Source organism: Pelmatolapia mariae, linkage group LG7 (assembly GCF_036321145.2).
Source record: "Pelmatolapia mariae isolate MD_Pm_ZW linkage group LG7, Pm_UMD_F_2, whole genome shotgun sequence".
Lineage (NCBI taxonomy): Eukaryota > Metazoa > Chordata > Actinopteri > Cichliformes > Cichlidae > Pelmatolapia > Pelmatolapia mariae.
In genome coordinates, this window is record NC_086233.1 from 47,345,966 (window position 1) to 47,369,511 (window position 23,546).

A 23,546-nucleotide genomic window follows, 5' to 3' on the forward strand; every position below is an offset into this window, starting at 1 on the left:
GTCAAGACCAAGCTCTCTCAGCGCTTCTCTCCAATACATTCAGTATCTGGGGTTTAAGCTTATCGCTCTGCGCAGCTCTCGGTTCAGCTTTCCGGGACATCCTCTCTGGACTGTGCATCTAATACCAATGAGACGCAGCTTTTCTAACTTCGGGAATATTGGTTCTGGATACTTGGTTCACTGCGACTGAGCAATTTTGGAGGTGAGCAGACTAAGTCATTTAGAGCGTTTAACTCAGGTCTACCTAGTTTGTAAACAATCCCACCCACTCTGCTTGTTTTTTATGATGGCTGTGTTATTTTTTGCAGTTTTACGCTAATTACTCTAAATGCATCGGCGGCAAAGCTGACGATACTTTAATTAAAAAAAAAACAAACAAACAAAAACCCCAACAACTTTTAAGCATTTGTGAAACACGCACATACTCTGCAGAGACCATATGCCACTAGTGTCATCCACACAAAGTCAGAAAACTAGTTTTAATTTCCCTGCGCAGTTTTGGGGGCTTTTACGCAGCGACATCTCCAAAGAGACACGTTTCACTTTCCCTGCGCGTACAGTCACAGTAACCTCGTTTCTCTGACGCTGAAAAAACTTGACCAGAGACACTCGGACGTGGCGTCCCTGGGGCCTCCAGATGTATAGATTCAGCTGTCGCCTGTCACTTCGGTGACAACTGGTCGGCGCACCGTGACCGCTGCCTGTCCGCCGCCACAGGCTTCGCATAGCTGTCAAGAATGTTGTTGAGTGAACCAGAACTTAGTCACACATGAGAAGTTAGTCCACTTTTAAACTCTTTCCCCCCTCTTCTTTACCATGATGTATGCGGTGAGAACGTCAGCTATTAGGGTATTTTAAATGTATTTAAATAGCTACATGAAAACATCTGGAAACTTATTCTTATAGCTTGTTTTGATCTGATATACTTTGTTTTGCTCTTTGTGGGTTTAAAACAGAGCCTAAAATATCTATTAAAAAAAGCTTGAACTTAAAAAAGGGGGGAAAGGACTGCAACCTTCTTGAGTGAATTCATCACTCCTTATGGACCTCTCACAGAGCTAAACATGCCATAAAGCCCTTCCTTTGGAGAAGAATGACACACCCTCAAGTTTCACATATTTCCATCCTCAGCTGTGATACAAAGAGCTAAACCTACGAGACACAGGAGAGCAGATACTGTTTATATTTAACCAAGGCTGTCTGAAATAATCATTTGTCCTCAATGGACCGGGGGGGGGAAAGCCATTAAACCCTGAGCGTGTCTTTTTGAGGAGACCCACTTTCGACTAAGTGTAAAAGCAAGACTCAAACCTGAAATCTGTCACTGAGAGCACAGCGGATGAAAACAAAGCACTGCTGAGCTCGGGGCAGTTAGGCATGAAGAGCTAGGTGGAAGAGAGTGGTGTGGTCTTTATTTGGACACTAAATTGTTGGTTTGTGGACGTGATTTGAGACGTTGCATGGCAATTTAAGTAAGACTGGATTTAAAAGAATGGAGCACTTTGACAACACAAAGCAGGTATGTTTACTCCAGACTCTGGACAGTATCATCACAGTATGATTTCCAAGGTCATTTCCTGCTATAATTGTACCAGAAACTGTTTTCAGATATAACCCCACCCAGCCATTATTACAGCACTTTAAATTTTTTTTTTTTTTTTTGCTCGCCAGTCCAGAAAAACATCAAACAAAGAAGTAGTTTGAGAGAGAACAGATATGAGCAGGAATAGAAACGACAGCACAGAGAATTAAGGTGGTGGTGTCACCTAGTGGCCAGATTGCAGGTTGACTGCTTCACTGCTTTGGAGTCAGGAGTTAACCAAATAAGGCAAACAATCTTTTGAATTTTCATATAAATAAACGTTTATTAGCACTTCAGTGCTCAGCTCATAACAAAGACATATCAATGTCACTACAGCCCATGTTTAAAGAAATTCAGGATCCAGTATCTAATACATATTTTCATACTTTCAAATTATTGATTTACATCGTATTTCACTGCACATGGTCCTTGATGTGTCAAATAATGTTGCATAGCCACTAAAATCTGTTACTTTACCGTACTGCAGGCATCAGTGTTTACTTGATTGAGAATGAAAAGGGGGCGTGTGAGCTTACACTTTGAATGATCTGCTAAAGGTAAGAAGTCTCTCAGAATATTAGGTTTATTTATAGACTAAATGATTTACAAAGTGGTGCTTTTGGACCAGCACCACATGCCACACCATGCTTGTTCACATCTCATTTGCAAAGCCTCGAGGTGCTTCAAAGGTGCCATTAATAGAATCAGAAGACTTTTAAAGTGCTTTGTGCAGGATTGTGTGTGAACATAAGGGGTGGGGGTGGGGGTGTAGCTGGCCTTATCGTCATTTTTTGGACTCAGGAATGGAAACAGATTTGATCCTTCACAGCAAGCTTGATGTTTATGGGCACTTGCTTCATAATAGTAGATTATGTTGATGGTTTATTTTAGTACTACAATGCATTGCTAAGAAAAGGTGATGGTTTTTAGGAGAGAGAGAGAGAGAGAGGGGGAGAGAGAGAGAGAGAGAGAGATTGTAAGTAGGTGTTGGAGAGTGCTAGAGTCTGCAGAGCTAAGTGCGAAGGGGCAGAATTTAAATCCCGGTGCCCATATGTATATGTTTCCCACTGTTGATTTAAAAGCCCAGCACTAGTGAAATTTACACAGAGGCCTGTTTGTGCGAAGCTAGAATGAATCACCTTTGCGTCCGCGTAAATTGCCTGCAAGCCAAACACTCTGGCAGCCTTTTATCCCCCAGACGTGGTCCAGCTCACCGCAGCGGGGCTAAAAGCAGAGCAGGACAGGGGCCGTGTGTTGTGAGGATCTGTCAGAGGAGGCCAGTCTTTCACGGCTCTGGATGGGGAGATGTGGCACTGGAGTCGAGTTGCCATAGACAAACTCCAGAGAGCAGAGTCCACTGACTGTAAACTGTTTGTGGTAGGTTGGCAGGAGATTGGAAGAAATACGGCTTGTTTAAACGCCGGTGGTCCCTGAAGCTGTGGTCACTGGGCCTGGCTGAATTGGACGGCGGCTGAGATGGTCAAATTTAGGGCACTGTGACAGTGTGATTGTGGTGTTTGGGATAACTATTGTGGATCCTGCTTCCTGTAGGACGGAATATAACTTTGTGCTTGCTATACGGTACAGTTCCCCTTGTGTAATTTTCAAACGGCATCATGTATAAGAGTGGGAAATGTGCCCGAAGCGGTGGCGCACATTGGATCCACATGTTAAGCATTATTCTAAAGTGATTAGAGGTAGTTAGTGATTTAGCGCTTCCAGGCACAACTCTGTTTATTGGGAGCTGCAGGATGATGTTAGAGGAAAACGGGTTTGGCTCGCAGACTGGAGTTTAATGCCCCAGCAGATCTTTTGCAACCACACAGCATAATTGTGCGACCAACCATCAGACCACCAAGATGATGAAAGTCATACTCCACACACACACACACGTTTCATTATCATCACCATCTATAGGCATGATGATCAGCTTTGGATGTATACTGCATGATAATCATGGTGCATTGCTAAGAAGCTGATTATCATCAACATGCCTGAAGGTGGAATAACAGATGTAAAGATACCAAATGTCAGCAACTTTTGTGGCTCTGGAAATTCATCTGCGCCAGACGGGAATGCTTGCAGAATGGTGTGATTTCTCTTTGTCCTCCACATCTATAGGGATCCATCCAAGCAATCAAAGCATCGCAGGACTAGAAGCAAAAGAAAACATATTACGCAGAGTTGTCATTAAAAAGCCCAGCTCACTTCCCCAGCACACAACGGGGGATTCAGTTAAAGCTTTCCGGACCCCCGGCTGAAAATATGCAAAACACACTCCCCCAAACTCAGCCCCTTCCTGTGGCTCTTGTTCCTCCTGTTGGCATTGTCACAGGGGTGTAGTCAGTGAGCGTGGATGATATGGAAAAGGTCAGCAGGGTTTAAAAATGGACGCTGCAGGGCTGGGCAAGAGATTTTTCAGCTGACAACAAAGGTATTTCCGGGGAATTCCCCCCCCCCCCCCGAAAGGTTACAGTAGGGACAGTCTGCCAGAATATTCCTCTAAGAAGGTTTAGTTAATAAAAGTTGCCATATTTTCCTCTACCAGTAATTAGGTTGCAAAATAAATGTATGCAGAGAGATGTATTCCCAAATTGCATAGTGCTGAAGTTGACTATAATAACTCATTCAAAACATTTCTTAAAATATATCATACAAAGATTAAAAGGGACAAAAAGCAGTATGTCAATGCACTATCCCATTCCAGCTTTATGCCTGTTTCACTTAAAGTTTTACATATTTTTGGCTTCAAAGCTAATCGTCCATTTACTGTAGTTTCAAGCAACACTATACTTCAGGGTGTCAGGGTTAGGGATATACATGGTAGCCAATTCCTAATCAAAGCCAATACTAAATGTTTAACAACTGAAAGTTCTTTGTCAAATAAACATGTAAGGTTTGAATATGGTAGAAACCCAATTACATTGCTATGCTAGATTCAATGCACCATACAATATTTGATTGAAATATAAGTGGATTTGAGGTTGGGTACAACATAAGATACAAGTGTCACAGCAATCAATACTTGCAAGGGCAAAAGGTCAATCAAGTGCAACATTAAACCTGCCCAGTATTGTGTATAAATCTTCCCCTAGCAAGCAAACATGTCTGGGCTTGGATGCAAGACCTCTGGGTGGGGGCCCTGTGCTGTATGGCAGTGGAAGCTTTGGGTCTTATGTGTTGTAGGGGTGGATCCTCTAAGCTATTTCTGGCATATCCCTCGCATTGTGCCATTGAAACAATGTGCAATTAGTGTCGATGTAGCATGCATATAGAATCCAGGACCCATAATTTCTCTGCAGAACATGCAGACAATGCTGATATTAGTACTCTGATTAATTGTTGTTCAGTAAGAACTGAATTCAGTTGAAACATTGTATTAAAACGAAGAAAAAGATCCAGTATAGTTAAGCTGTGTAGCTTTAAGGGAGAAAAAAATGCCATATTCAAAGTTAAATCAAACTTCAAGTTGTTTAGCCAGACATTGTAACCAAAACTAGATTTATTTTATATTTGTTAAAGAGTAAGAGCAAGAATTGCCTGATGTCCTCATCATCCTCTTTATTTTCAGTCTGACCGCCATCTGACAGCTGTCATTTACAAAAATTCGATTTATGCATAATATGTGCTACCCGTATAATTTTCAGTAATCTGTTCACACTGAGAAAATGCATCACAGTAAAGGTGAGTAAATGTTGGTAACATACAAATGGGTTAATATTGGGAAAGGGCAGCTGAGGACATGTGTTGCAGAGGAGCAGCCTGAGGCCCGCAGTGGCTTCACCGAGCTGACGCAGAAACATTTCATTTCATTTGGCCACAACAACCCAATGGCAGCTCCTAGTGAGAGGCCAGTTCAAAGAGCCGGGTTTTTGTTTGCTGTGCTCGCGCTGTCTTCCTGTTAGGGGCTGGGCTCCCAAAGAAAACAGAAAGCAGGGGGTCAGCAGATGTGTGCATCTTTGTATGTGACCTGTTTGTACAGAAGCACACTTCAGAGAGCTCGTTGGACATTTTTGGATCTGGAAAAGAAACATAACAGATATTATTAAACTCCTTCACGTGTTCCATCGCTGAAGATGGTTTGCTGTCATTAGTGACCTCAGTATTAGCAGCTCCAAAAATAACACGCTGATGCTGACAGTAACAGACACATTACATGCAAGGTTTCTAGGAATGGGCTTTGCCCTGGAGGATTGGGATCTGTAATTTGGAGGGTGATAATGCAGCCAGTTGCGTCCCTTTTTCCATTCCACACATTGTGCCAACACACACGCACACACGCACACACACACACACACACACACACACACACACACACACACACACACACACACACACACACACACACACACACACACAAGCTGATCCCAGCCACTAATGTCTGGTCTGTATAGCTGATAAACTGACCGAGGCTCCCAGAGGGCTTCAGATTGGACCTCTCCATGTTTACAGTGAAACATTCACACGCTCCAACTTATTTGTTGGTAAGCTGGACAGGTCATTAACTACTGAAAAGTTATACATGCTCTAATACTCTAACAACTAATTCATACCACAGATGTTAGCCTGACCCTAAAGACATGGAGACCAAACATGGGTGCAAAGAATAAGAGTTGATTTAATTCAGGGATTTAATCAGTGTGAGTTTTCTTTTATAATGGAAAGCAACCAATGGCAATTTTTTCAATGGGTCATGATGCACCAGCAAAATATCAGCCACTATCCTCAACACCGCTTCACACTTGACATAGACATTACATCAAATTTCTATAAAGAAGTAGTCAATTCCTGACTCACATTAAGAGGAAAATAGAAATGTTAAAAGCACATATTGAGTTGGTATAATTAAGGTTTTATGATTCTTAAAAATTAGAGCATTGGTTTGGGACCAGTATACAGTAACAGCAGAAAGCCTGACCTGGATACATGGCTGGAAAGAAGTTTTTAAAAGTTTCATGCTCATTGTTTCTCTCTCCTCCTTTTCTGCTTCAAAAATGTGATTTTCTTGTCTTGTAGACTGAAAAAGATCTGTATAGTCAAGTGATCATCTTTATGGAAAAGAGCATCTTTCATGCTTTAAGACAGCGTATGTATAGAAAGCCGGTATAGATTATGTCAACAAGCAAGATCAGGTAGAAACACGATGATCAATAATGCACAACAAGAGGAATACTAATAAAAGCAACCCAATGTGGCAAACACATGCAAAGATACTCGTGTACAACTTTGCCTCACAAGATACAGGACCTCCAAACGTGTATAACCTCATGGTCTACTTCAGTTTTGCAACTACATTATACATGCTTAACTAACAAGCCAGTATGGGTCTCTCTGGACTGGATTTAACTTCAGCTATACATTTTTTCCACCCCTCTTTTTTAATGTGAGTCACATGAGAAGGTGAAAGGGTCAACAACATCAGAGCAACAGGGAGCCTTACAGGGGAGATCATTGGGCCTCTCCTTTGCTCTTTCTGCTGTTTTACTACCACCTTAATGACTTAAATTGTGTCCAATTAAGCCGAGTTGGAAAGAAGCATCCCCGCTTGCAGTTGCAAGTTCCCTCTGTGCTGTGGCACTGGAGCATGTGTTTAATTAGAACGCTCTAAAAAGACTGTAACAGAGCGTTTCTTCAGGAATGTTAATCATTAGTGGGATCCTGACTGAGCAGCTCTTAACTGTTTCAGAGTATTGTTGGATTCCACGGTTTGCCTTTTGAAGCCAGGCTCAGGAAAATGCTTCCACGTGTGGGAGTTGTCAGCCACTTCTTCTTTGCTGGACCGCGTCGTCTCCTTATACAAGAAAGCACTTCATTTTGAAGTGTTGCCCGTGTTCATTCAGGTGACTGTTTGAACCGGTGGGAAGTTGGGAAGACACAGGAAATAGTTCCATTTCCAGAGGAAGGATATACTATTGAACTTCGAGGAGAGTTAAGGAGAAAAGCCCATCAAGTGTGAGGGGCCGTGGTGCGTGCATGTGTGTTAGATTCTCTGAAAATTTGAGGTCATAAATTAAACCTTTTTGAAATTGGGTGCTGTTTTAAGAGGAGTAATTAAACCTTATCACATGTCATATAAATTAACAGCTTTTAAGGTCACCGAGATCATATCAAAGCTCAGCTGAAGAAACAAGACGGTGTTAAAGCAGAGATTTTTTTGGCCGAACATGCTGGTTTGAGGTGTTAATAGGACTGTTTAGCTATTTTATGTATATACTCGTCACAGTTTGCCCATGGAGACCACACATGAGTGGCTTTGCCCTTTGCTGATCCACCGCTTTTGTTAGCACAAGTGTGTAGTCTAAGAGCAGCCCATTCATCCTTAGCCTGCTCTGTGTGTAGACAGCCACAGGCTTTTGTTGAGTTATAGCATCCTCAAATAAAGGGGCTTCCTCTCTTTAACAGCCCCAGGAGCTCTGTCGCTCCACTTTCCATTGTTCCCAATGAGGTCCGGCTTTTACAACTGTGTGAGAGGGTGTCAAATTGAGGGTGAAAAACAAGGCGTCCCGATTGTGCGCGTCTGCCACGTTTGGCAAAGCACTAACGATAAAGCGAAGAAACAATGGGCTGATGCAGCATGCCGCGTGCTGCTTATTACAACTTGAGAATGTGTTGCATTACATCATACATGACACAACACCAGTGTGGCAAATTGAATAAAGCAGAAATTAATGAGTAAAGAAATAGTGTTTGTTCATAGATTGGTTCCATGCAGCCAGGCCCATTCATAGATCATCTGTTTAATCACTATTATATTATTGGTTTTAGACAATAGCATTACAATAATCTAATAAATAAAACCAGGTGGCCTCTATTATCGACATTTTTTAAGCATCATTAACTTTTGTGTTTCTATTTGGTTGATGAGGAAATTAGAATTTCAGCTGAAGTGGAAATGTTCACATGTAGTCGTAGCTCATTAGCAATAGAGTCCAATAAATGTTTTCCAATTCAGCACCCTTGAGAAACACGTGATCTTATGGGGTCAAGTATCAAATGAGCAGATATTTCTCTTTAATTTTTACAAATGTCTCCTGTCAGAAACGAAGCTTAGATCTAAGCTTTGCCCTCAGCTGCCTCCAATGTGTCAGACTGAAACAGTAAAAAGGGGTTATGTGAGGGTTATAGGGCTAACAAGCCCACAGTCTGACCTGAGTTTGTCAGCGCCAATCTAGCTAAGTCAATATCAATGCGCTGACTGCTCCACCAGTTGACCTTTTCCTCCCTCTTTCAAGGCGTAAAAAGGATTGTTGTTACAGTAGGGTGATAGGCTTTTATTGGTCTTTATAACAGAAGCTTTTGTTGGGCCTGTGTCCTGCTAATACCCCTTGGCAAGTCATTTAAACCTTGAATGCCTACTTTTTATAAGGTGGCTCACACACTAGCGAGAGCAACTCTCAACAATAGTTCATCAATAGCTCTGAGTTAGAGACTGACCTTCCATTTGCCTCCTTCGGTGGTAGTCCAAAACTTGACTAATACAAACAGTTAATAATGTTAATTTGTGCTAATTCCATTATAAGAATCACTAGTGGTAGATCTAGCAATAATGTTTGACCAGATTCTTAGTTTTATGTGTTCCCTGCTTTGGGATTGTGTTAAGAATGCAGATTTATCACAGGTGATGGTTCTGATGATCATCTTCCCTGTCCTGTCATTGTCAGGGCGTGCTAGTTCAGAACTACTTTGCCAGTAGCACAGGGTGCTTTTTTTTGTTTTGTTCTTCTTCTTTTACAGCAGTGAGAAGATACAGACCAGGTGTGAGATGCTGTTCAGGTCATTGTAAATATGACAGAGGAATGGGCTGTAAATCCCTAGGGCCATAGATTTATGGGTCATCTGGTGTTCTCACAGGTCAAGGGTCGGGGATCCGTGACTTGTCCGACTTTATATTTTTCAGCTATCTTGACGCGAACCTTGAACTGTGCAGCCGGCTACTTCTAACTTTAGAGTGGTGTAATCATAAATCGATACTCGCCATTCTGCACGTTCCTGGGTAGATGTCTTTGATGAGGTGTCTGCACATTCATATTTAAGTTTCTCTCTTGTGGGAAATAAGCAGGTTATTAATTTCTGTATGTTGAGGAAATGAAAAACAATTCAGGTCTCGTGTTTTGCCCACACTAGAGGAACCATCTTAGCTTTGCATTTCATGAATCCTTCTTTTGGGGGACGGGGGTACATTGTGTTGTTCCTCCCCTAAAAGACTTGCTAATGGAGCATGGTACTTAGGCCTTTGAATTAACACAAAGGCCTGAAGTTTGCTGTGAAAGGGCTCCTCTCCTCCCTGGCCTTGACTGCAACAATGGCTTTGTCCCAGTGCCCGACTGCAACAGCACTGGCAGGGGTTAAATCCCGTACTTTATAAACAGAATATTTACAGATATAAGCTCCATTTTTTTCCATTGAAATGACAGCCATCATTCGCCACCCAAGCTGTGATATTCTGGCACATAATGGTGTAAAGTATGTAGGCGTGTGGAGGATGGAAAAAGTGCCACTCAGATGGTGTCCATCATGTGCTAGAAATGAGTTGTTAGCCTTTTTTTTAATATATGATTTATTTTTGTTTAAACAACTTTCTTTTTAAAAGGCTAACTGAGTATTTCGCATGTAGACAATGATTCTCCGCTTGATTAAGTTCAATGCATTACATAAAACGTTTTCTATATTAATCCTCAAAGCAAAACACCATTCACAGAGTTAGGTCCCAACATTGCATCTCCTAAGAATAAACAGCTTCTAAAATGTTTATAAAGAAAGAAATCTGACCAGTTTAATAGATTCCTTGCTTCCTAGTAAAATGCCTTACTGCTTTGTTTTACAGTCTAAGTGTTTTTATACTCGACAGCAAAACCTCTCTGACGAGGAAGAACTTCTAGTGCTCTGGAAGTCATGTCCACTGTAAACATGACATGGGCAAAAGTAACACTTTGATATTGCAATTAAACAACCACAAAAGGATGCAAAAGGTGCAACTGTCCAGAGTTTGACCTGAACCGGCAACTTTTATTTTCTGAGGCAACAGGAAGAGGATCACATTCTGGCATTCCAGCAGAGGTGAAGGAGAGGCAGAGGTCAACAGTGTCCTCTCCAGGGAGTTTCACTGCGTGGGTGGATCTGTACGTTTGGGCTTTATAGATATCTGTCATTTTAATTCCTTCTAATTTGTGATAACAGAGTAAACATTAGGGTAATGATTGTTTTTACTGACAATACATATTATATTGCTAATATATAATATCTTAATTTTGAGCAACTATTAAGACCAGTTAATTCTGTTTATCAAATAGTGGCCTAATCATTTCATCTTGGAGATAACTTTGGTTACATGTGTGTGTTTAGTTTAGACAGTGTGAGGCTTTGTGGTTGGAGTAACTTGCATGGAGGACTCGTTTTGATTCACAACCGGATGGCTGGTCTCATACAGAAATGCTGACATCACATTCAGGTAGTAGAAAAAGTTATTGTGATGGTTGAAACCAATCTTTCTATAGAATTAAAATACATATATATATCATTTGATCTAACAATAAGCCTATAATCAAAACTTTTGTTAGCAGACAGCACTCTTTAACTTTACATGTAGGCACAAAGGAAATGTCAAACCACCAAATAAACCAAATCCTGACTCAACATTCACCGCCGTCCCCACATCTTTAAGCCGTTGATAGGGAAGAAGAAAGAAGAGCGTCATGTGAAAGCTGTTGTGGATACGGGGCGGTTAGCCTGGCAAAACAAGGTCTGCCATCACTGATGTGCTGCTTTAAAGCACAGTTTCTGCGTGCTCTACCAGTGATTCTCATTTGGGAGCATGTGTTTGAAGTATGAGGGGGGGCTCACTGAAGCAAGAGACGCCTTGCTCTGCCATACCCAGCCATGACTCGCTGCCTCTGAGTTTAAGGGCCGGGCTGAGGTTAAGAGGGCCGGGTTGGAAGAAAGAGGAGGGGAGGAGGAGGAGTAGTGTTTGACAGAGAGGAGGGTGGGATGACCATCTGGTTGGGCTCCTTCGTGTACACGCACATGCACACACACCTCGCTCACTCTCTGACTTTATACAGTCTTAGCTTTGATATGGGCTGTTACTGTGCTGACAGCTCCGGTAGAGAAGGCTGGCTGCTGCTGTCCTGGATTTAGAGTTTAGAGGAGCTTACATAGATATGGAGTGCAGAACAATTTAGGACTGGATATAGTGGCGACAAGATCCGTTTTTCTCTATTCACATCAGGAGAGTTGGCCTACACTGAGGTAAGACCTGCAGGAAAATGAATGAGATGTAAACCGGTTCCTCTGAGAGCTTTGCTTTGGTTGTAGTGAGGCTGAAAGAAAATGGAAATGTTGCACCATAACTCCTTGATTAAATGTATTTGAATGAATGTGTGGATGGCTTGATTGCAAATGCATGTTTCGCCTGTAAAACATGTAGCACATCCCAAATACAGGCAATTTCTGGTCTTTGTGGAAGTTGTCTCTTATATACGCATCAGTGTTCAGACTTGATTTTAGGTCTCATGCACGAGTTAATGCGTTTGAAGTCTGCTGCTGTGTGTTGAATCTTAGTTCAGGCTGGCCAGCACAGTAGTGTATATCTCTGTGGGGATGTCACTCCCATCCATTTGGTCTTGAAAAAACACTCCCCCGGCCACAAACAGAGGCCTCCATAAGCTGACCAAACTCCAACTCCTTATAGCGCCTCTGCACTGCGTAACTTATCCTCCTGTCGAGTTCTTTTTTCAGTAGCATTTTGACCTTGACTTTTTCTAATCTGACTGGTATCAAATTTTGTGTCGCTTTTCCAGGTTTTGATTTGATGATGCTGTGTAGTTTTATTCATTTTTGAATCATAAATACTACTCAATTACAAGTTAAGCTTTTTAAAATGTGATTTATTTAAGCATAGGCACGAGGCTTCTAGTTTAGCACAGGGGTGTAATTTTTCTAATGAACTTCATCTGGCCCAGAGGTTGGTTTTTTTGTTTCTTTTTTTATTTTTTGACATTACATTAATGGCCAAAGGCTGACAGGCAGTGATTTTTTAATATTTGCGTGTGTGCAGGGAGATAAATAATATGCTGCATATTTTTCAATCTTGTTGGACATGAAAAATAAACTGAGTTTGTCTGACTTCAAGCTTAAGTAAGCAGGGACAGTGAACAGAAATTCTTATTTTTCTCTCCCAACTACAGCCTATCCTGCATTACCGAGCTAGCAGAAGCCAAGTTAAACAAGTAGGGCCAGCCTAAACTGACAGAGAACACTGTGTTGGGTTGTGTGCATGTCCATCATCCACTTCCTAAAGAAATAGACAGTAATTCAGACCAGAAGTTGCTTATTTTTCCTGTGCACTCTCTCAAGGGCTGTTAATCCAAAGCTCCAGTGTCTGGATTTTTTTTGGAGGGGGGGGGACTATGGTTTAAGTGTTGTCGAACACTATTTAAAAATGTCACTGTTGATTGTATTTATTGGTCAGTCGCTGCATGGGGTCCTTTAAGAGTTCTGTATTCAACAAAGCGATAAATAATGCATTGCACTGTAGTTAGGCACACCACTGCTGTTGGGCATTACAGTCAGACAGGACTTTCTTCAGGGTGAACTCAAATAAGTGGTTGTTTTGTTCTTTAATGAAACACGTCTGAACCCACACAGTCACCGAGGTCCTGTTATGCAGCATTTGTGGGAATGTAAGCTCCATTGTCCGTTTTCCGTAGAACACGGGGCTCTTCCCTCCTTCAGTAAGTCGTGGGATGTTCTAAAATCAGCAATCACTGAAAACATTTCAAAGCAAGCGCGTCTGTTAAAGATTTCCCTCTTTCTCCTGGCATGACTTAACTTCCCTCTCCTTTGTGGAAAAAGGACATTAACATTTTCATACATGTCAGTCACCCCATTTTATCCTCAGTCTAATAGCACCCCCACTACCTTCTGTGTGTAGATCAGTCAGATATGCAGACCTGCAGCTCCCAAAGCCATGTTAACAAGCACCTTTACAAAGGAGTGAGGGGCTGTTAAACATTCGGGACTGCAGGGGTCTGGCTAGTGTGGGAGGAGGGCAGGGCAGGGGCTTGGGGGGTGGGGTGGAGGGTGAAAAGGGAAGGGGGGCAGAGGGTTAAAACTAATCTCACAAACCATAGATCCCTTGTTAGAGGAAAAAACTATAAAAGCCAGCCCGAGTGATGAGTCAGTTAGTATGAGCACGGTGAAGTTAGCTGGCTCAGTGCTTCTGTCATTCAAAATTTTAAGGAATTGTTTCGGGTAAAGCCAGAGGAAATGAACTGCATGACAGATAAAGGAAAAATTAGCATGCAACCAGCTGTATGAGAAACTTTTTTTTTTGCTTAACACAGAGCTGCGTGCATCCTGTATTGCTTTCGAGAGCCTGGCTAAAGTTCAAGCCTGACATTCCTGTGAGTCAGGTTTGGCTGTGTGAGACATCCTTGCAGATACCCAGCCAACATGCGAAAGCAAGAATTCCAGCAAATGTAGCACATGAGTGATTTTGTGCCTGATTAAAATGTGTGGCTCTGAAGTGAGCCTCTTGCCTCCTGACTGAACCTGCCTATAGTTAGCTATCTCCCACGTGAAACCCAAGCTGTTCTCAAACAAGGGCACATTTTTGTAGGTTATTTTGGTCTCATTTGCAAGTCAATAGATATGAATAGAACAACAGAGTGCCTTATTCCATCCCTAGCTCTCTCATTTGAAGACAGGTTATCTGGGTTCGAGGGCTTCGACTGTCATATGTGACAAGATAAAACGTGGCATCTTCAGGAAAAAAAATACTTGCAAAGAGATAAACAGACTCTTGATGGATAAAACCTTCAGTGACTTGACAAAGGCACCATTGTTTAGGGCATCAGAGGCATTTTAACGGGATATGTTATAAGCCAATCCGCCTGACCTGACACTTTATGGTACAAGGCAGCCTAAATTCACCCTCCCAAAAGCCCAGGAATCCTTTAACACCATTATCATCACACCTAACACTGATAGTCTGTGACTGGATAAGCTTAAGGGGGGGCTTGTCAGTCATTAGTAGTAGCGATGCCACAGTGGCTGACTTGTCTTTGAGAAAGATGAGCTGATATGAATAGCCAGTAGCTGCCTGAACCTGCATGTCTCGTGGATCTGTTAATCATCACAGAAAGGTCTGACATGCTAATATATCAGAGTCTTCACTAACAGAGTGAATCGACACGAGCACCTGATTTTGACAAGGTATTGATAGTTATTTCTGTATTCTGTGTATTTGTGTGTGGAGCACTTTAGGATAGAGTAGCCTGTGTCTGCATATTCCTTACAGAGGTTAAGCAACATAAAATTATATAAAAAGCTTGAAGTCTGTCTACAGGGATGGTTCTGTTTGCTGGAATGACCTGGGTCTACTTTTTTACAACAGAGAGCAACGTTTTTCAAAGAGGTTCTGATCATCTTTTGTACTATGACGAAACATTTCTGTCGTGATGGGAGTGGTCTCTTCTGTGATGACAGTGCCTCCAGCCTCGGGGCAGGACGGATCATTGAGTGGTTTGATGGACTATAAAAATTATATGGCTTTTGAGGTCAGCCAGCACCTATGGGAAATTTGAATTGTTAGACAGTGCTCTTTTACATCATCATCAAAACAAACAAAATATCTTGGAAAGACTGCTTTTCCATCCATCCGTTAGAGTTCCAAAGTCTCCCAGAATCAGTCTCAAACCTGTTGTGGTGGCACTGGTGGTCGATCTATTTATCATTTGAGCAGAAAGCAGATTTTAAGGCCCCTACACTGTCATCTCTGTGTTCAAAGGCTTGCCCTCGAGTGTATTTGGTTTTCTCAGCTGTCTCTCTGTGGCTCTCTGTACCTTTGCTGTCCATAGGGGTTCAAGGCTTGGGTAGGGGGGAAGTGGTGCAAGGGCCAGGCTGCTGGATGCTGGCTGGGCTCCCATTTGATCTTAGTTAGAGCTCTTGGCTAGTGAGAAATTACCACAACTGCACACGCATTCATTATGACTGTGTTTTCGTGGTCCTAAATGCTTACAGGAGTCCAGGAAATAAAGTTATGGGATGACTGGAGAGGGATGAATAAAGATCAGGGCAGATGGGGTTGCCTAATGATTATTCCAAAACCTGGTTTGCTTGGAATTTGCATGTCAAATAATCACTTTAAAGTTACTCTGGACATGCATCCATCCATCCATCCATCCATCCGTCCGGGTATATTCTGAACATTAAAGACAAATTAATAAATAAATTAAGTGATTTTATTTATTCGCTATTTCTTTAATTTTATCCAGCTTTGCACAGATTTAGTTTGTTTCTGTTTCATCACAACAGTCATGTCTGCAAAAGTTTGGATTTTTCGTAAGACATTAGTAACTGCAGACACCACATATATAGAGGTCAGTACAGTTCGAGTCTTTTATCTCCCTGCTCTGTTTGTTGCCTCAGGTTATAGTGTCAGTATCAGTCAGTCCTATCCATCCATGTCAGCCTCTATCCATCTGCATTCATCCAGCTGCTTCACCTGTCTGGCACTGCGCTCCCTGTCCATCTAAAAGATGAAAGAACGATCAGGCGCTCACTGTAGCAGGTTGGAAAACAAACAATCCAAAGAAAAAGAAGAGATGAAGGGAGAGAGCAGGCTTGTGGACGCTTCCCATATGGTGGCCTCGTCTTAAGGCCAGGCTTGTGTTTATACAGACCTCGGGCTCAACTGATCAAGCTAGCATCAAATCCCATGTGTTGAACTCCACCCCCCTCCCTTGGGGCATAGCATCATCAGCTTCTCAGCAAAGTAAAATGATGACTCATGCAGACATAAACCCAACAAATTATTTTAAACCTGCAGAAGATTCATAAGAAATGGTCACAGTTATAAGCAACTTCAAATAGTTTATACTTCTGAATAGTTTGTTATTGTCACTATAATGAGATAGAACATCACCTCATGAAGCTTTGGGAATTTCCTAACAATCTCTGCATCCCCAAAAACCACATGAGGAAGGCACGTGTTTAACTGCTACCATAATAGCGGTGAAAGGATGGAGTTGACTTTATGAGTGCCTTTATGTAGTAGACTCATCACTAAAAGTAAACCAAAAAAGCTTGCTTAAATACCATAATGGGTTTTTGAGGGGTGCTGTGAGCCTCATGAAAGAGGTGGCAATGGTGTGACTCAGCCAGTGGTTAACAATCAGCAGAATAGCACTGACATGAGAGAGCCGGATTAAGATGTGAGGACGTAGGAACTGATGTCATGGCTTGATGTCAAACATTTCTATTTTGTTTTCCTTTATATTTCTATCCTCTTCCCCCCTTCTGTCCTCTCCCAAATCCCGGTACTTCCCTTCTTCCTATCCTTTCATCTCCTCTGTCTAGTAAAAAGAGAGCCCGATGAGCCTGGTGAGTGCAGCGGGGCTGGTGGCTGGCTTCCAGGGTGGGGCACGCAAGCGAGATTTCATGATGGAGCAGAAAATCAGTAAACTGACATCTGGCTTCCAGCGGAGCTCAACGTCTGATGATGACTCAGGCTGTGCACTGGAGGAGTATGCGTGGGTGCCACCTGGCCTGAGACCTGAACAGGTAAGCACAATGTGGCTTACAAATGCACCAGTTCAAGACGCTCTGAGCTAAGATTAATCAAGCCTGCTCCGTTTGGATACCGGGACACTGTTCTCTATAACTGTGGTATCAATTTCATTGGTTCGCAAATCATTTCCTCCCTAAATCAACACCACGAATAATGGTGTATCCTCCTGACAGCGAATAAAAACAGCCCTGACCTGATTTTAACTCCCTTATAGCCCATTTGCTTGGCCCAGATAAATGCTATTCAGCGCATTACTGAATAACACACCAAGTCTCTGGAAAATGGCACCTATGGGAGGGACAACATATTTCATTAAGCTTCCTTGTTCTCACTGCTTGTGGCAGATTTCTCAGACTCTATGAGGTTGCCACTAAAGGGCAGCATGAGTATACGGCAGAGTTAGAAGCAGGACTTAGTGGGTCGAGCTAGGAATCGGAGTCTTCGCCTCCACAACCACAGGCAGAGCTGTTAGCAGTGTCCGTTGAGCAGTCGGTGAGATGGCACTTTCCCAGATCCTCAGAATTTTTAAACTCTGCTCTCACCACTGCTTGGTGTTCTTTTCTCTCTCTCGCTCAGTCTGTAGCTGTCCCATTGCCCTTGATCAACAACACACATGGAAGCAATGAGTGGGTGATGGGCAAGAAGGGAAGAGAATGCAGCAACAGCCTTAACATGCAGGGCCTTTTGTTTTAGGAACCATATAGGTCAACTGTAATGCTTTTACTGCTGCCAATTCCCTAAATTTCAGGTCACTACTACAGGGTTGAAACACCTAGGGCTTGGGTGCTTGCTAGCTGTTCCTCGGGCCTAGTGAGCTGGATAAGGGGTCATAGCAGCATCGTGATGTGCATAATTTATGATGGTAGAGGTGGTTGTTGGGGTCTGAGGGTGATTGTCAGGGTAAATTGCTGTGCTGTTACCCCTCCTCTAGACAGCCAAAGCTGCTGGAAGTCCCCTAACACACAGGACTACAGCATCCCATCTCTTTATCTAGCTAACTGTGATGGGCCCTCCCTCATAAAGTTTAGTCTTTAGCAGTCGGCCCCAAGGGTCAGGGTGCTACAATTACAGCCTGCTTTGTCCTGTCCCTATAGAGACAACCATATCACTGAAAAATATAACCCTTAAACTGATTTGACCTGTTGACCTGTCTTGGCTTGTTCAGCACAGATTTATGTAGACGATGATTCCTGCGTTTTTCATCGTCAAAGAGGATCACTGCTGTGTGTTGCACTTTTGAATTAAAGCTGATTTGGGGATTAGGGAAAACTCTTTGATTCCACAAAGTCATTCTTCCATACATTTTACATAGCGCTATCCCAGAATGTGTCTCATCACAAATTAATGTGCTTGTTCTCTAGTTTCTTGGAAAAGAAATTGTGTTAATATTGGCATATTGAATCCGAGGCAATAATGATAATATATGGCTGCAATAAGACGGGTGAAAATTTGGGTTTAAAATTACTTTTGGGGCGGACCAAAACCAACTCTCTGCTCCTGCAAATAATAATTCTGAGCCATTGCTCAGTTGTTATATTAGTTGGAATGCATTTAGTTGTCCAACCCTAACCCTTTTCAATTCAACCAAAAACATCATGTGTTTAACCTAATATTTCCCCCAGGTCCAGCTATATTTTTCGTGTCTGCCTGAGGACAAGATCCCATATGTCAACAGCCCAGGAGAGAAGTTCAGAATCAAGCAGCTCCTCTACCAACTCCCACCACATGATAATGAGGTGAGAATTTTTGGTGCCTGTGTGTGCAAATGCATGTCTCGTAAAAATTCAGCCCTCCTCACATTTGCACCGAAATTGCAGTAAAAAAAACAAAAAAAACCCTCTTCTGTTTGAGTAGCTGCATTTGATGCTGCTCACTCATCCTGCAGTGCTAAAGCCTCACCACCTCCATTGATATCCCACTAATGTGGGCCCATAGCGTCTCCATTGACATCACACTGGGGGATTTTTGTTCCACAAGCTTGTAGACGTCCAGTGTGGGTACAATGTTACTTTTGACTTGATAATTTTATGATGTTTGCCGTGAGCCCCCACCAGCAGGATTCCTGCCATAGCAGTGGTTTTTATGAGGACCACTCAGCGAGAGAGAGAGTGAGCGGGAGGCTGGTTGAAAGAGGCTTTATGTGATGCCACCACTGCAGTGGCACCACAGTTCGCCTCGGCTGTCTGTCTTCCTTTGTTGCCCACTGTCTTGATTACACTCTAAACACAGGCCTTGTTTGTGTAAACGTCTGCTTTCCCCCTTGTTAAGGACTGTTGTAAAAAAAAACAAAAAAACAGGTTCTCAATCGGGGACTGTGGGTGGAGATATGTTGGGTGGTGTAGGAAGGGAGAGCTGGGGTCAAGAGTTCCTTTTGTTCAAACTGCTCTGATAAGCACTTCGCCCTCAATCCAAAAAGGTCACTTATATATACTATTCTCAGTAGTAGATTTTCGAGAAGCATTAATCATCCCAATTCTTATATCTATATCTATATATAGATATAAAAGCCTGTGGTTGTGAAACTAGCCATCATATTCTTAACCAATTCCCTTCTTTCCCAGGTGCGTTACTGCCAGTCCCTGAGTGAGGAGGAGAAGAAGGAGCTGCACATGTTCAGTGTTCAGAGGAAGAAGGAAGCATTGGGGAGGGGCACAGTAAAACTGCTGCCTCGCAATTTTCTGAACAGCAGTTGTGATCATGTACGTTGCATGCAGCCCATGTATTGTTTATAACACGATGATGACTGAGAAATAGACAGTAGTCTAGAGTTTTTGTGGAACTAAGGATATAAACAGTATTCTTATATAAAAATAATCATCCATGAAAAGTATTAAACAAGGGTTTGCTACGTTTCCTCTTTGCATCTCATTCTTGGCTATTTAGCTAATCTAGATCAGAAAGAAAGCTGGAAACGAGAGAAATGCTGTCATGGACTAAAAAGTGTTTGCTGTCTGGGCTGGAAAGGCTCAGTATAAAGTTCTTTTTTTAAACTATAACCAGTGAGCAGCCAAGTGGGTGCCCATAAACTGATGAATCTCCGAGACTGCTGTTTTTCCTTTTCTTTCTCCTTTTAAATGACCTCTACTACCCAGTCCTGTTCTTGTCAGTCAGAAGGACAGACATAAAATATGTTCTGCTAATCTGAGAATAACCTGGTGGGATTCCAGGTGCTGATGGAAGGCATATGATTTTTTGTAGCCAGACTCAGACTTTGTGTGAAGCTAAATCCATGCCCATGTAGGACTCAAAAATTATTACAAAAGTATGACAATTGTTCAGTCTTAATGTGACTTGTGTTGTTTTTAAAAGTTGATAATTAGCCCTTTCAATTACAGTGCGGCGAAAACATCAACGATGGAGAAATGGCCGTGTTTGCTTCAAGGGCGAGCGCTGGGCTGTGCTGGCACCCATCCTGCTTTGTCTGCTCCACATGTAGGGAACTCCTTGTGGATTTGATCTACTTCTACCACGATGGAAAGATCCACTGCGGGAGGCACCATGCTGAGCTGCTGAAACCACGATGCTCAGCCTGTGATGAGGTAGTACTAAGGAGAAAAGAACACTGTGTTGCAAAGATAGATAATGCATCTGAAGCTTCTAAAGGTTGATGACCATTTTGTCTCAACTAATGCACGTCTGTGTCCACAGATTATCTTTGCTGATGAGTGTACTGAGGCGGAGGGGCGCCACTGGCACATGAAACACTTCTCCTGTTTTGAATGTGAGACAATTCTCGGAGGTCAGCGTTATATCATGAAGGATGGCAGACCGTATTGTTGTGGCTGCTTTGAGTCTCTCTATGCAGAGTACTGTGAGGCTTGTGGAGAACACATTGGTAAGACAGTGATCTTCTGGAGTTAAAATACTATTTCAAGCAACAGAGAAATGTTCACTTGCTTAAGATGTCAACTCTCCCCCTTTAACAGGTGTTGATCATGCTCAGATGACCTATGATGGGCTCCACTGGCATGCCACTGAGAGCTGCTTTAGCTGTGCCCACTGTAAGACCTCGCTACTGGGTAGTCCTTTTCTGCCATACCAGGGTCGTATTTACTGCTCCAAAGCCTGCAGTCTCGGGGAAGATGTGCATGCTTCCGATTCCTCTGACTCTGCCTTCCAGTCGGCGCGCTCACGTGAATCCCGCCGGAGTGTGCGCATTGGCAAAAGCAGTCGTTCAGCTGACCAGTGCCGGCAGTCACTCCTGTTCTCACCCTCTGTCAACTATAAGTTCCCTGGCTTGAGTGGGAATGCTGATGACACCTTGACCAACAAGCTTGCCCATATGAACTTATCAGATGAACACTTCTGGAGAGGCCGCAGTGATGAGACTGAGGCACCCGACGACCAGGAGGAAGAGTGGGCTGAGCACGAGGACTACATGACTCAGCTATTGTTAAAGTTCGGGGAACAAGGGGTTTTCCAGCAAGCCAGTGACTCTAGACCTACAGATTTCTGGATTGCAGAAAAGGACACCAAGTCAAAGCAGGTATCCTCAAAAACTGGGGGTAGTGGTGGGGGAGGAAGGGGAAGCCTTGCCAGCAAGAAGTACCAGGCTGACATGTACTGGGCACAATCACAGGATGGGCTAGGAGATTCTGCCTATGGTAGCCATCCAGGTCCAGCAAGCAGCAGAAAAATCCAGGAGTTGGAGCTGGATCATGGGGCTGGAGGAGGTTTTCGGGGAGAGGAGCCACAATGGTACACCGACTCTTTGGAGTGTATCACCAATGAATTTAAGAAGACAGATCAGAATGTCCGAGACTCTATGGATTCACTTGCTCTTTCCAATATTACTGGTGAGTAGATGGAACTCTAAAAATCAGATATGGAAAATAACATGATTTTATGCTATGTCAGTAGTTGGATTTTGATGTATTTTAGTGCAGAAATGTAATAAATTTTCTTCTCCTTTCTAGGAACCTCAGTAGATGGTGATAATAAAGAAAGGTCTATGGTATATTCCCTGCAAGGTTTCCATGAATTGGAAACAGAAGACTGTGAGAAAACCAGTAATATGGGAACGCTCAACTCTTCTATGTTACACAGAAGTACAAATTCCCTAAAAAGTCTTGCATCTGAGCAGGAGGAGGTGGAGAATGTTCTAGAAGCACCACCCCAGGAGGACAGACCCAAACCTCATGTCCCTGCCCTCAGAAGGACACGTTCACAGTCTAGGCCGCAGCAAGTCAAATTCTCGGATGATGTTGTGGACAATGGCTATTATGGTGATATTCAAGTGCGGCAGCCACCTATGAGTGAACGGACTCGGAGGAGAGTGTACCACTTTGAAGAACAAGGTCAGGACCTTCACTCTGGTCGCCAACAGCACCACCACAGGAGGCGTCGCAGCCGCAAATCCCGGTCTGACAATGCTTTAAACCTTTTGCCTAAGGAAAGGCCCCAGATGTGCAACAAAGTGGACCGCAGAGGGAATCCCCTCGGTTCCAAGGGGCACCAACCATTCCACGGTCACCCCCATTCTGCTGCCATGTCAGACTACAGGCTACAGGGCCAAGCAATGGGAAGGTTCTTGGGTCTATATGATGATGATGATGACTGGTGTTCTACATGCTCATCTTCCTCCTCTGATTCTGAGGAGGAAGGTTTTTTCCTGGGTCAGCCCATCCCTCAGCCCAGGCCGCACAGACACTATTATACTGATGACTTGCCAAGCTCTGTAGCAGGCATGTCCTCTGCTCCTTATGGCCAATGGACTAAATCCAAAAAGAAAAAAGGCCACAAAGGGAAAAACTGTATAATTTCATAGGCTTTACTCTGCTGAGCATTGGGCAACGATTTGCCACTCACCTAATCCCCTTTGTTCACCATCTAAAATATAAACAGTTTGCTTGCTATTAAATGCTTCACAGCACTCAATTTACCAAGGTGGTTGTGTAAGACACAAGTCCATATTTGGATTATTATAGGTGTGTACACTTTGTATAGCATTACAAACTGATGGTAAAGTATAATACATATTTATAAAATATAATCTAAACTGTGTTTATTTAACAGTGCAGATATATTGTATATATTGTAGAAATTTTTTAAAGTGATATTTTTGTACCTTTGTCATTCTTTATACCAAATGGCATTAAAATTAAACTATTGGCTGTTGGTACAGAGCCATTGTTAAATGAGGGTGTCAGAAATTTAAAGACAAACTGACATGACCCAGGCTCTGCAGATGTTTTTTCCAGGTTTGTGCAGCACCAACATAAAAGCACTGTGTATTAACAATTAGCCTGTTGGAACAATCTATTTATGGGTCACTGTACTGTAAGAAAATCATTGCAATTTGTATAAATGTATAAACTGGAATATAAGGCTAAAATAGGTGTTAATTGCAATAAAAATCTCTATATATCATGATTTGATTGTGTTTGGTGTTGATTT

At 42.7% G+C, this 23,546-nt stretch overlaps 1 protein-coding gene across 2 annotated transcripts; it reads left to right on the top strand.

Annotated features, from left to right (window-relative positions):
* Window positions 1-23,522, top strand: prickle1a (prickle homolog 1a). Of its 2 annotated transcripts, none has more exons than XM_063481009.1 (8): window positions 1-202; window positions 16,940-17,143; window positions 18,773-18,886; window positions 19,712-19,849; window positions 20,486-20,689; window positions 20,799-20,985; window positions 21,077-21,946; window positions 22,067-23,522. In XM_063481009.1, the coding sequence occupies exons 2-8, from the start codon at window positions 16,955-16,957 to the stop codon at window positions 22,915-22,917; spliced, it is 2,553 nt and encodes an 850-aa protein (XP_063337079.1). In that variant the 5' UTR covers window positions 1-202; window positions 16,940-16,954; the 3' UTR covers window positions 22,918-23,522. The 2 variants fall into 2 exon arrangements, with proteins under 2 accessions (XP_063337079.1, XP_063337080.1); XM_063481010.1 differs by lacking the exon at window positions 1-202 and adding an exon at window positions 11,687-11,827.
* The last annotated feature ends 24 nt before the right edge of the window (window positions 23,523-23,546 follow it).